We start from the raw sequence: 18,139 nt of genomic DNA, 5'->3' as shown, positions 1-18,139 counted from the left end.
AGAACAGTTATCTATGTGTTTTAGCACAATAGGAATGAGCTATCATCTTAGTATACATGTGGAAAAGGCAGCTGTGATCATATGATTTGCTGAGTAGGAGAGTTTTTGGAGACAGAGGAATACTAATACTGTTGTAAAAATGTTTTGGAATTTGGTATACATTTCTAAAGTCCATATTCCCAGTGCACTAGAGGAAAAGCATGTCTGGAAGGGCTAATAAAATGTGATAAGTATCATCAGAGTAGATCCACTGTCCTAGCAGAGAGAGATAAAATGGGATCTGTTTAGCAAAACAAAAGCTGAGAGGGGTTGCAGTTGTGCTCTGCAAATCTCCAGTGGAAAGAGAGGTTTCCAAGCCGCGCTAAATTAAGGGTTGGTGACAATGTGCAGGTAGAACTAGTAGGTTAAAAAGCTTGAACAGTGTAGGATGGAATTGTTTGACCTGTGATAATCAACCTGTAACACCAAAATGAGGCTCAGTGAATGCCCTCGTTTTGCATTTCAAGATCAACAGAACTCCTAATCCAGGGATAATAAACAGTTTACCACTGATTTTTAACAATTTCAGCTATTCAGCCACAGATTTATTACTTTGCAGAAATACAATAACATGAGGAAAATTGTAATTTCCTTCTCAGGTCCAGGAACAGTGAGAATTGGAGCAGGAATCAACGGCAGCAGTAGGTACACAGGGCTAATGCAGGATGTAAGGCTCTATGAACGTAAGCTGACACGAGCAGAGATTTATGAACTCCATGCAACTCCTGCGAAGAGTGATGTCCACCCTGTCTCTGGGTATTTGGAGTATCGACAAGGAGAGACAAACAAATCATTCATTGTGTCTGCAAAGGATGACAAAGAGGAAGAAGGAGAAGAGTTATTCATCCTAAAGCTCATTTCTGTGCGAGGTGGAGCCCGAATTTCACAAGAAAATGCTACAGCAAGATTAAGAATACAGAAGAGTGATAATGCTAATGGTTTATTTGGCTTCATTGGAGCATGTATTCCTGAGGTAAGCTGTTTATAAGGAAGATTATAGGTGAAGTTTTGAACTAAAAATCAATGGCAAGACCAATTGACCTGCTTGGGCCCCTGATTTCACATTGCTATTTTTTTGTAGTTAAACAAAGTTTTTCCAGAATGTGGAAATATCTCAGTCCTGTAACTACAGCCTTTGTCTCACTGTCATTTTCAACATAATTTTTAAATTTCCCTCAAATTACTTTTTTAAGATAATTGATCTTATAGGGTAAACTGAAGACAGAAATTTTTCTAGAATAATATTTTTTCCTTTACTTCTGTCACATCTGAGACTAGGTGACCAATTAAAAGATAAGATTTTTTTTTTTAGAGAATGGATTATTACAAACATTTTTATTCCATATCTCTGTGTTACATGATGTGTTTGAAAGAACTTTACCACAGGTCATGCAATGACAAGGTGTGATCTATTTTTCCACATAGAATCATAGAATAGTTAGGGTTGGAAAGGACCTTAAGATCATCAAATTCCAACCCCCCTGCCATAGGCAGGGACACCTTGCACTAAACCATATCACCCAAGGCCTCGTCCAACCTGGCCTTGAACACTGCCAGGGATGGAGCATTCTCAACCTCCCTGGGCAACCTATTCCAGTGCCTCACCACCCTAACGGGAAAGAATTTCCTCCTTATATCCAATCTAAACTTCCCTTGTTTAAGTTTTAACCCATTACCCCTTGTCCTATCACTACAGTCCCTAATGATGAGTCCCTCCCCAGCATCCCTATAGGCCCCCTTCAGATACTGGAAGGCTGCTATGAGGTCTCCACGCAGCCTTCTCTTCTCCAGGCTGAACAGCCCCAACTTTCTCAGCCTGTCTCCATATGGGAGGTGCTTCAGTCCCCTGAACATCCTCATGGCCTCCTCTGGACTTGTTCCAACAGATCCATGTCCTTTTTATGTTGAGGACACCAGAACTGCACACAATACTCCAAGTGAGGTCTCACAAGAGCAGAGTAGAGGGGCAGGGTCACCTCCTTTTGTCTGCTGGTCACACTTTTGATGCAGCACAGGATATGTTTGGCTTTCTGGGCTGGGAGCACATCATTTGCTGTTGTAAGTTACAAGGTATAAATTGCGTATGTTTGGTGTGAATTCGGTTGATACTGGCTGTGAATTACTTATCCTTTTTAAACATATTTTTTTTCTTTGGTGATAACCATCATATATGCAATCTATAAACTTCTTACTGTTTTGGGAAGAATTGCAATAAATATAATTAATTTTTACTTCTTTAATCAAATATAAAGGTGAAAGACATGATACCTGTTTCTGTTGGATTATTTTGGAAGACAAATTTCAGAATACTTTCCAATTTGAGAACTCTCCTGACATTTTAAGTACATTCTTTCTAACCGAAGTGCTTATGATGTGTTTGAAAGTAACCATCTTGCCTGAGTGATACTAGCTTTCAATTTTGTTCAGTTTGCTTTCTACATGCCTGCCATATGCTATGATAATATATTCCTTCAGTTTCAAATGCCACTGATAGTACTGTGATGTCACAGATCATCAATTGACCGTGAAGCAAAATTAAAAATTTATATGTCATGTTAATTGTTTTGCACTTATCTGACTTCCATTTCACCAGGGAAGTATCAGAGCTCTCAGTGATGATGCAGATATAGTGCTAGTGTATTCTGTAGTTTAATCACTTTATGTGTGTACCTGTCTGCTAGGCAGCTGAAGGCAAGTGCAGCATCTGCACTGTGTTATACAGAAGCTCTGAAATGTATCTGGGGCTTAAGATGGCTTTAGCCTGATTGGAAATTTTCAAATAAAATTGTTTTCTATTTTAATTTTATGATCATGATCGTCTAAAACGTATGGTCAATATCAATACCTATTTTATCCCAAATACATGAAGTTGTGGACACTGGAGTCATGTTCTTTGTGAACTTTCTACTATAGCACAGAAAATTTTTCAAACTTTTTTCTGAATGGTGTATTATAATATAATCTTAATGTCTCTCTTTTTTTTTTCCATAGTCTTTCTAGTTGGGGAAAGGGAGAATCCAAATACTTCTTGAAATTGTTGCTAGTAAAACTAAAAATAATTGACATTTATATAAAGTTATAGTTCCAGTTGCTTTTGTCATGTACATTTCAAGCATACTGATTCTGTCTTAGACATGTAGCTTGAGGGAAATGGTTGTGTCTGAAGCAAACAACACAGTAAAGTGCTGAAACTAACATGACAGCAATTTTTTACCTGAACATTTGAGAAGGACTATGGTAGTCCATGTTTTGTATCTGTTACTTTGATTTGCATTGACAGTAACAAACATTTCAATTTCTTGCTTTCTTCCAGGCTGCTGATGAGGGTTCCACTATATCCTGTGTTGTGGAGCGTACAAGGGGAGCCCTAGACTATGTGTATATAAATTACATTATCTCACAGGTTGATTCCACTGGCATTAGTTACCCTGTTACCGATTTTTCTAACAGCAATGGCACTATCACATTCCACCCTTGGCAGAGATCAGAGGTAAACCCTACCTTCCTATTAACTATTCATCCTGTCCTTTGCAAACCTGCTGGAAAACACCTTCTGAGGATGCTTGACGGCTTTTGATACCAGAAAGTGTTTTCTTCACATAGCTTTTGTTATGCTTTGCAGGGTTTTTTGTCCATGACAAATAACAAGTGATACACTAGATGCTTATGGATCTGTGTGTATCTGTGCGCATCTCAGTTTAGGAGTCACCATGTGTGCACATGTGTTTGAATGTGCATAATATATAAAACACTTTTACAAATATGTATATGTTGGATTTATGTATATCTATTTGTGTACTTGAAGTGTAGATAGTATTGGGCTGAAATAATGGATCCAGCTACTTTTGAAACTGGACAATTATCAGGTTTTGATCTGAGTTTTGAAACTTGGATTTATCTCTACATCAATTAGATTAACCTCCAAATCAATAGAGAGCAGCAAAGTTCACTGCTGTAATCAAGTGTCTTGCAACCACTGTTGGCAGTGTTTTTTACCTTTTGCTTAATCTGTTTCTGTGAATTCAGTCCTGACTCACAGGACAGGATTTTCACCTTTATTTGGATAACAGATGTGTGACCGCAATACTGTAGAAAGTGAATGTGTGTTTACTGTTGATGTTTGTTTGGCCTTGGTTTCACTTTTATAACTCTGCTGAAGTCAGTATGCAGTCTGACACCTTTATAAAAGATCCCAGAGACTCTACTAGAACTGTGGATCTGGTCCCAGTTAAACAACGCAAGTGATTAGAGCTTGGGAAAAGCTTGTGATGCCTGAAAAGAGTTTGTTCATGTCACTGTTCATTCAAGTTTAATTCTCCATTGAATCATATTACTGCATTGCATACAGTCATATAAAGCAAAGAGGTTTTCTAGTCTGGCATGGAAAAGGCCTGCCTTATTTTGTCTGCTGTCAGAAGGGGGCTTGCTCTGCTGCTCTGTGGTCCAATTTATTGTTTCCCAATGGAGGACTTAATGGGCATGGTACTAAGAAACAAACCAGGAGCAGTTTCTCATCAGATGAGATACCCTAAGAGATTTTCATAGAATCATAGAATAGTTAGGGTTGGAAAGGACCTTAAGATCATCAAGTTCCAACCCCCCTGCCATGGGCAGGGACACCTCACACTAAAACATGTCACCCAATGCCTCATCCAAACTGGTCTTGAAAACTTCCAGGGATGGAGCAGTCACAACTTCCCTGGGCAACCTATTCTAGTGCCTCACCACCCTAATAGGAAAGAATTTCCTTCTTATATCCAATCTAAACTTCCCCAGTTTAAGTTTTAACCCGTTACTCCTTGTCTTGTCACTACAGTCCCTAATGAAGAGTCCCTCCCCAGCACCCCTATAGGCCCTCTTCAGATACTGGAAGGCTGCTATGAGGTCACCATGCAGCCTTCTCTTCTCCAGACTGAACAGACCCAACTTTCTCAGCCTATCTTCATATGATCATCCTTGTGGCCCTTCTCTGGACTTGTTCCAACAGTTCCATTTCCTTTTTATGTTGAGGACACCAGAACTGCACACAGTACTCCAAATGAGGCCTCACAAGAGCAGAGGGGCAGGATCACCTCCTTTTGCCTGCTGGTCACACTTCTTTTGATGCAGCCCAGTATACAGTTGTCCTTCTGGGCTGGGAGCACACATGGAAGCTGGGTCATATTCGTTTTCTCATCAAACAGCACCCCCAAGTCCTTCTCTGCAGGGCTGCTCTGAATCTCTTCTCTGCCCAACCTGTAGCTGTGCCTGGGATTGCTTCAACCCAGGTGTAGGACCTTGCACTTGGCATGGTTAAACTTCATGAGGTTGGCATCAGCCCACCTCACAAGCGTGTCAAGGTCCCTCTGGATGGCATTCCTTCCCTCCAGCGTATCAACTGAACCACTGATGTTTGTAAGCTACTCATTCTCACACCTCTTAAGTGCAGTCAGCTACGTAACCTTTTTCTTCTGTAGGTTTGTCTACTTACATCACAGTATATAAAAAGCTGGAATTGTCTAAGGTCAGTATGTTAGCCTGTGTGAAGCAGGTTAGGTTATTTAATAGTATGATCTGCAACCTCAAGGTGGCATAAAAAGCTTACTTTGCTTGCTCTCTAATTGGATTAATCACCCTAATGTCTCTACAGAAGCACAATTTCCTCATGATTTTGAAATCCATCAGATGTAAAATTTTCAATATACGCCATTTAAGCTATGCTTCTGTTAAGGCAGATAATAAATTATTGCTTGCTTGGTTATGTGTTTGTGTAATTTGAGGCATATAAAAAGGTATACCTTCCATCTCTGGTAGCTTGGTAAAGTTGTTTTTGAAACGGATATTCTAAACATAAAATAGTATCCTAGAAATTAGCTTACATTACATGGAAAGCAAAATTGTGGTCTACATTACTTTCAGAACAACACAGCAGATACAACTGACTGAATAATCGAAGAATTTGATGAGTTAAATGGGGTCATGAAGCTCAAAGTGGTTTGTGTTGCATGGTTTGATTTTGCCATATTTGGTTCTTCTCTAGGTCTTAAACTTGCATGTTATTGATGATGACATTCCGGAACTAAATGAGTATTTCCGTGTGACATTAGTCTCTGCAGTGTCTGGAGATGGAAAACTAGGTTCAACTCCTACCAGTGGAGCAAGTATAGATCCAGAAAAGGAAACTACTGATATCAGCATCAAAGCCAGTGACCACCCCTATGGTAACAGTGATGGAGATGATTCAGTGTTGTTGCAGATAGCTGTATAGTTCTAGCTCAGCAGATAAAGACTTTGCTTAGCCTTGATATTTGAGAAAGCAATGCCAAGTGTTCCACTTTCTTTAATTTGACAGTGGTTCAGGATTTTGATACAAAAGTGAAAGCTGAGTTTCTTATTCTTGAGAATATTACTCCCCCCCCCCCTTCCTGCCCTCCCCCTAGCCACCCGGATCCGGTGGGCCGGAGCAGGGAACGGGATCCGCGGGCCGGAGCAGGGAACAGGAGCAGGAAGGGGGGTGGGGGGGGGTGGGGGGTTTGGGGGGAGTGTGTGAAAAGCTGTCTGGCTGGGGTTAAACCACGACAATTACAAAAAACCATCAAAGCTGCCCAGATCAAACTGGCGATGATTCCCTGTGAGAGCAAATAATGGTTGCATGTAGTTGATCCTGTGCAAGTTTTACTCACGTGAGAATTCCTGATGAACAGGGACATTTCTGAATATTTATTATGCCAATAAGTACCCAACACTATGACATACTGAGGCTCTTTCAGGAAGAGCTGAATTTCTTATTGTGCTGTGACTTTATCAAGACTGATAGGGATATCAGTGAGTGAGAGGAAGGTGTACAGCACATCCCTGGAAATAATATGATTGAGTCCTAAAGACATATACAGTAATTATGTTTTAATTTCAGAAATGTTAAATATAAAGATTAGAAATAATTTGATTTCCATTTATAGTCTTAATTTGAATTAGGATTGGTGCAAGAAGACATGCAAATAGTACTTTTTGTCTGCCAGGTCTACTACAGTTCTCAGTGGGACCACCTCCTCAACCAGGTGATGAAATGATTTTGCCAGCCTCTGCTGTGCCCCATATCACTGTTAAAGAAGAAGTTGGACACATCAGATTACTGGTAGTTCGTGCACAAGGCCTTCTTGGAACAGTTCTGGTGGAATACAGAACAGTGCCGCATACAGCTTTCAGTCCTGAAGATTATCAGGTATGGCTATTGCCAGGTTGTGTAACTATGTTCAGATTTAACTAGAGTTTTTGGTCGTGGAGATAGCCTTCAGTTTGAGTATTTTAGCCCAGCCATGATTCTTTTGACAGAGACACTTTGTTTTATATAGTGACATGATAGTGTCACAGTTTCTTTAAAAATATATAGCATTATGCGACCTTTACCTCCTTTCTGTGCAGCATGCTGTATTTCCTAGGAAAAGGCTCTGGTTTTGGTTTTCTTATTTCTAAAGAGGACTGTCAGTGCACCAGGAAGTGATATTTGCTATTGTTGCTGATATTAAATTCTGTGTGAACATTCAGGTACATATACAGGTTAAGATTATGTTTGTTCATATTATGATTTGTACATGTTCAACAAAATGACCTGTACATATCTGTTTGCTCGTCTAACATTTGTGCAGAAAAACGTAGATTAATGCAGATCTCCCAATTCTGTGAATTTAGATATCTTTTTCTCGTAACAAAAGATTCAGCAGATTTTTAAAAAGCTTAATTGAAAAAAAGTAGATATTTTGACAAAGGCAAACAAAATCAAAGTTCTGTTTCTTTTTTCATACGGATGAAAACATTAGTCTTGAACAAAAATAGAAATAGCTTTCATATTGCAGGCTGTTGCTGGCACGCTGGAATTTCAGCCAGGAGAAAGATACAAGTACATTACTGTTAACATCACTGATAATTCTATTCCTGAATTAGAAAAAACTTTTAAAGTGGAACTGTTGAACCCAGAGGGAGGAGGTAAGGCACATGCATCAATCCATTGGTTGTATTTTCATGACCTCTACTCATCTACTAAAATCTTACTTCTCTTAGATTTCCTATTTCTGTATTATTTCTAAAGACAAGCAAATATCCCCATATCACCTCAATAGCTGTAATTTTTCTTAAGAAAAAGACTGTTCTTGAGATATTTTGTTAATAATTCGTGAAAAACACCAGATCCTAAAGAAAGTGTACTATTACTATGCACAGTTATTTAAAGGCAATTGCTGTTCTTACAGTACATAATTTCATGATTGTTAATGAGAAGTAAAATAGTGTAAAAATGCATTAATTTCAGTTTACTAAAATTTTGACAATATTTATAAAATATTATATTTGACAATATAATTATAAAATATTATAAAATTTTTTTTATCTGCCACTCAGTGGCAGACGAATTGGGTACACTGGCTCATAATTTATTCAACTGGATTATAGTGGTAGGATGCTGTGAGTGTTGAGAGGCCTAATAGGAAGTTTAGCTGAGCTTCAGAGGCTGCTGCTAGCTCTGTGGAAGAACAAGAAAAATTAATTTTTCTTGTACTCAGTGGAAATGCTGGTGTGAGATGTGATGGCAACCATCAGTGCTCCCGCCACAGAAAGCCACTCAGTCCTTACAGAATTAGTTGCTGTTTGAGAAAAATTTTAAGGGAGATTGTAAAGCTGTTTGGAGGAAAAAAGTAATTAGAAACTTTGGCAGCCATAAAGGAACTTTTAACTAATGGGATGTTTTTTCAACAATCCAGAAATGAAAGTGTGATGCCTTCTGGAAAGTTTTATACTACCTTGAATGTCTATGGTGCAACATGGCACTGTGGTGCAACACAGTGATTCTTTTGATCTTGAGACCTATAATGTATGGGGACTTTTGGATTGAATAGTTGTTTTGTTAATAAAACTTTTCAATTTTTTTTTTTCATCAGAAAAGCTACAGCTAACTTCAGTTGTTCACTAGGTAGATACCTTCTTAACACAAGCTCCTCTTTGGGCCTTTCCAACACAATTGCATGACAGACCTCATTTAGGAGTGGGAAAAGGGAAGTATAAAAAGGGGACACAGAGAAAGAAAGCAAAGAGAAAACAGAGGTTTATGTGCTTTCTTTCCTTCTGACCTACTATTGCTATATCCAGTGTTATAAATTAAATGAGGTGACATATCAATATTTTTTCTGGCTTTTATCAAGAACACTGTATGCTTTCATATCCAAAATTGATGCCTTCCTAGAATATTTTCCTCTCTTTTTGTGTTGTCCAGAAATGTTTAAATTGCTTTCTGCTTTCTCTTTATGAATGTATATATATGTATATATGTGTATGTCTGTCACCTTAAAGTTGCTGAGCTCTTTAGAAATGATGGCAGTGGTAGTGGTGATGGGAACGTGGATTTCTTCCTTCCAACTGTCCATCAACATGGTAAGCATTTTCTATTAATCCTATTTTTTATTGCTGATTGTAGTATCCCTTAGAAATTACTACATTGGTACAACTTGTCATAGTGCTACTGTACTTACAGCTACAGGTGATGAATTTCAATTTGTCATAAAGTTCTGTCAAAACACTCTTTTCTGTTTTAATTTAGGCATAATTTCAATAGCGGTCAGTGTTTAGTGTAGCACAGAAAATAACAGCTTCTATACATGAAAACTATATTGTTATAAAACACAATATGCTAATTCCAGAAGTGTGATTTGCAAAATTAGTTCTGTTTGAAAATTGTCAAGTTTTCTGGAGAGTAAAAAACAGACACTTTTTAAATTGAAAGTCATTAAAAAAACTACCTCATTGTATGCTTGGTATGTGCTTTGTGTTACTTTTATTTTCTGCATGTCAAAAATATTCTTAAAGAAAAGTAAGCTGTCTTAGATACTTTAAGGAATGTTTTGATTATTTTTTATTTTGTTAACTTTTTTAGTTATGTCAGACATGCAGAAAACAGATACTTGATATGGAAACAGCATAAAATCTGAGGGAAAACCCTAATCATATGCAATGTCAAATTAAACCCTACAGACCTGAAGATGGATTATAAGCACCCATTATCCACACTGTATAACTTATTTCTCTGTGATTACCTGATTTTCAATTTTATTTGTAAATGCAGTGGATTTCAGTTTGAATTTGAGAGCAAGTCTGCGGTTTAGCCACTTTTTGGAGCTTCTTGTTTTTTTTTTTCATGGAATCATAGAATCATTTAGTTTGGAAAAGACTATTAAGGTCACCAAGTCCAACCAACATAACTCTGCCAATTCCATGGCCAAACAATGTCCTTAAGTGCCACATCTACACATCTTTTCAATACCTCCAGTGCTGGTAACTCCACCACTTCCCTGGGCAGCCTGTTCCAATGCCCAGATACCCCTTCTGTTTGAAGTGCTGTTTCCCTTTTCCTTGTTTCCAGGAAAGATTTTCCGTGCCAAGCTCTTTCTCTGAGCAGCAATTTATCTAAACTAAGACAATATCTTTTAGTAGTGGGATTTATGGGACTTGGTTTTTTTCTTTGTTTTCCATTCCAGGTTATGTTAGGGTGATGCCTGCACTCATCTGGTCTATCTGCTTACGCTGTGTTTTACCATGTAGCTCCCCACCATCCTAAATTCTGCTCCATTTTCATTCATTAAATCTGTAATTTTAATTCATTAAATCTAGTCCTCCCTTAAAATGTCCGTATTTGTTATATTTTTTGTTGCATAGTTCCATAAAACTATGGAACTAAACAGAACAGCATTACAGAAAGTCAGTTCCTTATCCATGTGCATAGTTATCATGCCTTTCAAAAAAACAAAGACAAAACAGCACAGATACTCCAGTCATACTCTCATTTGTGTTTTTTGCAACATATTTCTTTAGCTGTTTACTTTCATGTAAAAAAGATTCTAGAAAAATAACCCTTTTGGAACTTGCAATTAACAGCTAACTTGGGGGTTGCATCACACATCCTTGTGACTATTGAGGCTTCTGATGATGCTCATGGTGTGTTTGAGTTCAGTACTGAGTCGCTGTTGGTAAATGGAACTGAGCCTGAAGATGGAGATAGCAATATTGTACTGCAGGTTAGAAAGCTTTGAGTATGATATTACTGTGCAATCCTTTTCTGTCTTTGTTTTTACTGGGTGTTGTGCAAGGTTTTTGTTATAAGTTTATGGAGTTTATAACTACTTTATCATGCATTTTTGCCATTCCATACTGAGTTTTCTAATGTGTATCATTCAGCTTGAAGCTAAAATGATGTTATAATAGTGTCTATAAATTTAAAATTACCTCTATGTGTTTACATTTGAGGTACTATTACCTTAAGTAGGTACAGTGTTGGTGATACAACAAATACAGCAGTAATAAAGACTACACTGTTCATTTAAAACACAAATTTATTTTTAACCCATCATGTCAATGTCTTTGCTTCATTCTGTCTCATAATTTTATGTTTTTCTTTCTCACAGAACAAAAATACACAGATCTTTATCTTTTTCTCTTAGGTTGTGAGAACTCATGGGGCCTTGTCTGAGGTGACACTGTATTGGATAATAGACTGTGATCTTACTAAAGACCTGATCTCTACAGATGGGAATGTAACATTTGATATTGGTCAAGTGAGAGCAAATATTACAGTACAGGTTTCTCCTGATGACGTTCCTGAATTGGATGAGGTGTTTTCAGTTTTAATCATCAATGTGTCCAGTGGTCGTCTTGGAAATAACACTAATGCCACATTAACTGTTTTAGCTAATGATGATCCGTATGGAGTCTTTATCTTTTCTGAGCGAAACAGACCAATGAAAGTTAAGGAAGAAACAAGAAATATCCCCCTGACAGTATTAAGGCATGGTGGTCTTCTTGGCACAGTGATGGTAACATACAGGACAATGGGCGATGATGAAAAGCCCCCCTTTCTTCCACCTGATGTTGTTAGAGCAATAGAGGGAGAAGATTACACACCCATTGCAGGCTACACAGTCTTTGGGACCGATGAAAGTGAGGCCACAATATATTTGCCTATTTTGGATGATGATGAACCTGAGAGGTCAGAGTCTGTTTTTGTGGAGCTAAGCAGTATTGTTTTGATCGAGAAAGTACAAGATCGGCCAAGTAAGTATCTTATGTATGTAAAACCAAAATTTAAATATGAAGGGTAGTTTTAATATTTAATTGTATAAAATGCAACAAGTTAAATGACAAACCTTTTACCTCTACCAAACTCTGTATAGTTAAATCTCCAAGTTACCTGCCCTGTGTGCTTCTGACTTATATTTCCTTTAGCTGAGTATTTTGACAGAGATGCATGAGCATATCTTTATCCCTTTTGTATTGCCTTATCCAAAGTTTTTCAGGCCAGATATGTTACAGTACTGATTTTGTGCACTGTCTGTACTGCTAGTGTGTTTCTGTGAAATTCAGTATTAGGGAGCAAGTAAGCTAGTTTTGCTTATTGAAAGCAAAAAAAGTCATGTAAAAATAAAGTGATGTAGAATTACAGCCTCAGGTTACTTTTTTAGTGTAGAGAATGTTTGCTTCATACCTCATTCAGGTAAATTCAGGTCATTACAGCCTGATTTGCACTTCAAAAATTCTTGGCATGTCTAATTGCTGCACCACCCTAGTAATGTTGATATCAAGGAAATCTTCAAATATAATTCTGCTGGGAGTTTGAAATCTTACTTATATTTCATCATAGCAAGTGTAAAAATAAAATTCTTCTGAACTGTATCGGTCTTGCTACTGGCTTTATGGTCAAATAAATAAATAAATTACTTAACAGTACCTCACCTCTTCAAAAAGAGTTATGGCTTGTAAGAGCCGTAACTGCCTGCCTTTTACAACAGGGTAGAATAATATGTTATTATGAATTGGGATTTTTCTGCCATAATATATTTCAAATGCCAGAAGTATGTTGGTTCAGTGAGTAGTTACAATTTGTCCAATTCTAAAAAAGGCAATTTTGTTGAAAGCTAGTGGTGACTAACCATTAAACTTACATGTATGTCTGTGAATCCTATAGCCATAGATAGCAAGCGTCTTGGTCACCTCCTCACTAAGTTTTCTTTATGTTTCAGTTATAAATTCTCCTCGACTTGGATTAGTGGATGAGACAATAGCTCATGTAATTATTAATGCCAATGATGATGCTTTTGGAACACTTCAGCTTTCAGCTTCATCTGTGCGAGTTGCTGAAAATTATGTTGGACCAATCATCAACGTGACCAGGACTGGGGGAATATTTTCAGATGTTTCTGTGAAATTTAAAGCCATGCCAATAACTGCAACAGCTGGTAAGTGATCAGAATAACAGAAGTACGCAGTCTGCATTACCTTGGAAAGAGTATGTTGTATGCTTTGAGCAGTTAAAGCAAACAAGTGTATTGAATACACTATTGTATAACAAATAATAATAAAAAAAGAATTATTGGTTCATTTACTGACTGTACTTAGAAAATAGGAATCTTATGGGAGAGATCATGCATCAGCTTCTAGAAAACTCCGAGACATCATTGAAGAATCTAGGAAGTGAAATGAATGAAGGAATTGGGGTATTTATTTCCTTAGTAGCCCACCACCTTCAGAAAAAAAAAAACAAGCAACAAAAAAACCCCAACCAAACAGTAGTAGTATACGTAGCTCTGTTCAGTCCTGTGTACTTAAACCCACCATGCAATGTTTAGGAAAACCGTTGAGGAATGCATGCATAAGGAGAAAGAGAGAAGATAAGTGTTAATGATGATGTTCAATAAACTGCACCATAATGCATTAATATTTTCTGGTTTTTGTTGCTTTTTTTTTTTTAATCTACAAATCTAGGTGAGGACTACAGTGTAGCCTCATCAGATGTGGTTTTACTCGAAGGGGAAACAAGTAAAGCTGTGCCAATATATATAATTAATGATATCAATCCTGAACTTGAGGAGTCATTTTATGTTCAGCTACTGAATCAAACAACAGGAGGAGCCTTGCTTGGATCTTTGACAAGGGCAATCATAACTATTGAAGCTTCTGATGACCCATTTGGATCCTTTGGTAAATGAGTCTTGTTTGCATATTTTCTATCTTCCATTAACAGTTTTACTGCAGATTTTTTGGTGAACTGTTACTGAATAAAAACTTGCAAAAGACAAAGAGGAAGCCTGAATGATCACAGTAAAGGAAAAGATAGGATATACTGAATTAAAACATACAATGAGGGAGTAATAGTGCTTTAATATACCAAAAAAAGTAGCATTTAGTAGGTTGATATAGAAGGATTTTGGACTCTCCTAATAGAGATAGATGGATTTTAGATTACTTTTTTATTTTTTATCTAAGAAGTTCTACATTTTTTCGATAGGTTTAAGCCAAAATGTGCATTCTAATATCCGTTGCTTAAATATGTTGGTATCTTTGTTTTAGTAGATAATCAGCCAAAGCAGATTTAAAAATCTGGAGAAATTATAAAATATAAGGATAAATTCAATTACATTCACTTATTTTCTGTAAAGTACTTTAGTTTTTCTTCTGCCTTTTATTATGAATAAAATTAATCGTGTATATATTCCAAAATTCATTTTATTACACAGGTTTTGAGAAAGGTTTTAGTGATTTCAAAAATTTAATGATATATTAGAAATTTATATATATATTTTTTCTGTGTATTTTTTCCTGCCTTTTCCTTTTGTTTACCCTTTTATTCCTTTGGTACCCTACATAGTTCCTCTTGTTGCATTTTGTCAGTAGAAAATGATAGAGGAAAGAGAAAATGTCAAAACTAAATAATTCCAGATGGACAATAAATTAACTTAATTTGTAAAAACTGAAAGTTTAATGCAAGGAAGACTTCTACTTGAAAGAATTTTAGATGGAACATGTTGACTTATTTCTTCAGAAAGTGACATGACAGCTGCTAAAGAATAATTATGAAATTGTCTTCTAAGAGCTTGGAGACATGCTTATGATTAACCTCAAAGAATGAGTGTGCTGGAATAAACTTCTTGGATGACCTCCTAATTTTCATGCTAATTTCCTCTGTAGGTGAAAATATTAATACTGAAAGTTTGCTTTTAAGTTTAAACCTGACTAAAAGTGATTTACCTGTGCAAGTAAACTCAACCAAGTGAAATAAAACTGTACTTCAGGAGCTGTTACATTTACTTTCATTTTCACTGTTAATGAAATACATCTTTCTGTGCTGTACTACAGTATTTCAGATGACCAAATTCACTGTGGAGGAGCCTGAATTTGGATCAGTAACCATAAATCTGCCAATAATCCGCAACGCTGGGACTCTGGGTAATGTTACAGTTCAGTGGGTTGCTACCATTAATGGACATCCTGCTGATGATGACTTGCAGGTCGCCTCGGGTAATATTACTTTTGCCCCTGGGGAAGCCATTCACATGTTGCTGCTGGAAATCCTGGCTGATGATATTCCAGAAATAGAAGAAGTAAGTAAAGCAGTTTATCATCTTTCTTGAATAGTATTAGAGTTTTAACTTGTTAGAGAGATGTGTGCAAACAAAAGCAAGGAATGCTCTGGCAGGAAGGTGCAAGAAGTTCAGATATTACTTTGCTTGTGATTATTGTTAGAAATACCAAAAACTGTTTAGCTGCATTATTTCTTTTTCTTTTTTTTGTTTTCTTTTTGAGATTGTCCATGTAGAATTAACTCAGGCTTCCAATGGTGGTGCTATTGGGTTAGATGGCGTGGCAAATATTATAATACCTGCCAATGATAATCCTTATGGCACAGTTTTCTTTCATCAATCCTTATATCGAATTCAGGAGCCACTAGAAAGAAAAATGCTTGCAAATATAACAGTCAGGCGAAGGTTTGTATGATGTTTGATTTATTTATATCTATTCTTTTTTCCTTTGTCTTGGCTATGATTTCAAATGTTATAAGTATTTGTATCAATTTCTTTATCTGCCAGCTCAACATCATTTTATTTCATGTACATGGTTTTAGAGCTAGATGTCAGCTTATTGGAAATGTATATAAAGTACTCAAATGTAATATACATTGTAATGTGCACTATAATGTACAGTGTATTTGAAGTTTCATTTTGCCTATTCAATCATCAAATAATTTAAAGCTGCACAACAGCCTGCTCCATTGATTTTAACTGGAGGACAAAATGGCTTGTGGGATGAAAAGAAATATGAAAAGGAAAACAGGTTTTATGCATGTAATACGATATCCTGAGTGTACCTAGGAAGAAAGATGACAAAGTTGGATAGCACAGGATTTTCCTTCCTAGCCAGGCCTGAGACTAAGTTCATTCCTAGAAACACAGGTTTGCAAACAGTCATTTTCAACAGGTTGCTACCCAAGCTAAAAATAATCAAACTTGCTATCCAGAAAATTTCCTACCAAGGGAATCCATTTTAATTAGCCATTTGGAACTTTTCAGCAATTCAGAAAGGGCCAGTTAATTTTGTTCATTTTTATTCTTAACCCAGAAACAGAATATTAGACATAGTTCATCAACTAACATTGTTTTCTTATTTTAATGTCTTCTAGTGGGGGCAGGTTTGGTCAGCTGCAGATATTTTACAGCACTTCTGAGACTGATGTCGTAGCTCTTGCCGTTGAGCAAGGTCAGGATATCCTGGCCTATTATGATTCTCCAGTACAAGGAATTCCTGACCAACCATCCAAGACCAGAGTGAATGTGTCAGCAGCGAGTGACCCGCTATATGCCTGTGCAAGTCAGTGCCTAAAAGAACAAGCTTGTTCAGCCTTTACATTTTCCAGTGTCTCTGAGATGCCTCTCTGCCTTTGGCTGACATCAGAGATCAGCCCATTAACTAACACTTCAGGATTCTGGACCTACAGGAAAAACATCACCAGTGCATCCGCTCTCTTTAGCACACAAGCCATTCCTGGTAGTGATTATGAATCCATTACAAGACAGTGGGCCATAATGGAGGAAGGGGAAGAGTTTGCAAATCTCACAGTTACCATACTACCTGACAATCTGCCAGAGTTGGATGAGCAATTCACTATATCCCTATTGAAAGTTGAACTAATGAACATCTCAGCCAGCTTAAAAAATCAGCCAACTATAGGACAGCCAAATACTTCCACAGTTGTCATAATGATGAATGGAGATGCGTTTGGAGTATTTAAGATCTACAGCGTAAGTCCCAATGCAACAGAGAAAGGTCTGTATGTTGAAGTAGAAGAACGCCCTCAGGCGAACGTGCAGCTAATGATACATAGGACAGAAGGCAGCCTGGGACAGGTGACAGTGGAATGGCGTGTGGTTGGTGGAACTGCTACCCCGGACTTGGATTTTGTAGGTGTTGGTGAGATTCTCACATTCGCCGAAGGTGAGGCAAGGTTTTGCACTAGTTTCTGTTTGATGAAACTAAAGAAAAGCAAAATGAACTGATAGGCAGTTAGTCCTATGGGTATTTTGATAAGTGATGACTTATTCTTAAGCTAAACCTCCCTGAATGCTCAGAATACATTTTCAAAAGAATCTAGTTCATTAGCTTATAGCATTATGTTGCAGAACATACACTGGTAGTATGGAGTGCATTATAAAGATTACCTTTTTACCAAATAAATAAGGAATGATAATGCTGAAGGCATTTGTTAAATCAAGCTTAATGAAAATGAGAATCAGGCCTACCTGGTCTTCTGTTAATTTTCAATGAGTACAGTAGTATTTTTTCCTGAGGTCTCCTTTTAGATTGAGATTGTATTAATTTCCAAACATGACATGACACATATTAAAAAAAAATTGCAAACAGGAAAAATGGGAGATATTACTTAAGTGCCATTGAGACTGACAGATATTTTGTATTTTATGTTTTCAAAGTCCGAGCTGATTGAACAGTTCTTCTGAAAGCAATTTACAGTAGTGTAGTAAAAATTCTAGTGCGCTATCTAGCTTCCTAAATAGAACTATCTGAAAACAAAAGAAGGGTTCCCAGCAGTGATTCTGAGGCTCATGTGTAATAACATTAGTGGCTATAAGTTCAATAAAAAAAAAAAAGTTTTCAAAGTATTTTGAAAGACAATAGCAAGAAAATACATGTATTTTGTAAACTGTGTACATTCTTGGGTATATGGTTAATCAGAAGTTACCATGCACGTGGTAAGTTTTTTACAAGAATAATATTCCCCTTTTCTAAGTTAATTTTG

General features: G+C 37.0%; 1 protein-coding gene across 1 annotated transcript in view; it reads left to right on the top strand.

Moving 5' to 3' along the window:
* ADGRV1 (adhesion G protein-coupled receptor V1) overlaps positions 1–18,139 on the top strand; it is a gene marked incomplete at its 3' end in the record, with an annotated part of 91,476 nt that overhangs the window by 48,742 nt on the left and 24,595 nt on the right. Inside the window, exons 21-33 of the mRNA XM_061354375.1 lie at positions 639–1,012; positions 3,353–3,529; positions 6,059–6,239; positions 7,038–7,240; positions 7,872–8,001; positions 9,358–9,438; positions 10,936–11,075; positions 11,499–12,108; positions 13,074–13,289; positions 13,816–14,031; positions 15,187–15,431; positions 15,634–15,815; positions 16,508–17,319. Of these exons, the coding sequence (XP_061210359.1) occupies positions 639–1,012; positions 3,353–3,529; positions 6,059–6,239; positions 7,038–7,240; positions 7,872–8,001; positions 9,358–9,438; positions 10,936–11,075; positions 11,499–12,108; positions 13,074–13,289; positions 13,816–14,031; positions 15,187–15,431; positions 15,634–15,815; positions 16,508–17,319 (3,567 nt within the window). The remainder of the gene's footprint in view (positions 1–638; positions 1,013–3,352; positions 3,530–6,058; positions 6,240–7,037; positions 7,241–7,871; positions 8,002–9,357; positions 9,439–10,935; positions 11,076–11,498; positions 12,109–13,073; positions 13,290–13,815; positions 14,032–15,186; positions 15,432–15,633; positions 15,816–16,507; positions 17,320–18,139) is intronic.

This window comes from Neopsephotus bourkii, unplaced genomic scaffold, assembly GCF_033783945.1.
Source record: "Neopsephotus bourkii isolate Nb327-2 ecotype Australia unplaced genomic scaffold, CSIRO-AGI_Nbou_v1 NB_732, whole genome shotgun sequence".
Taxonomy (NCBI): Eukaryota; Metazoa; Chordata; class Aves; order Psittaciformes; family Psittacidae; genus Neopsephotus; species Neopsephotus bourkii.
This window is presented reverse-complemented; position numbering and strand designations above follow the sequence as displayed.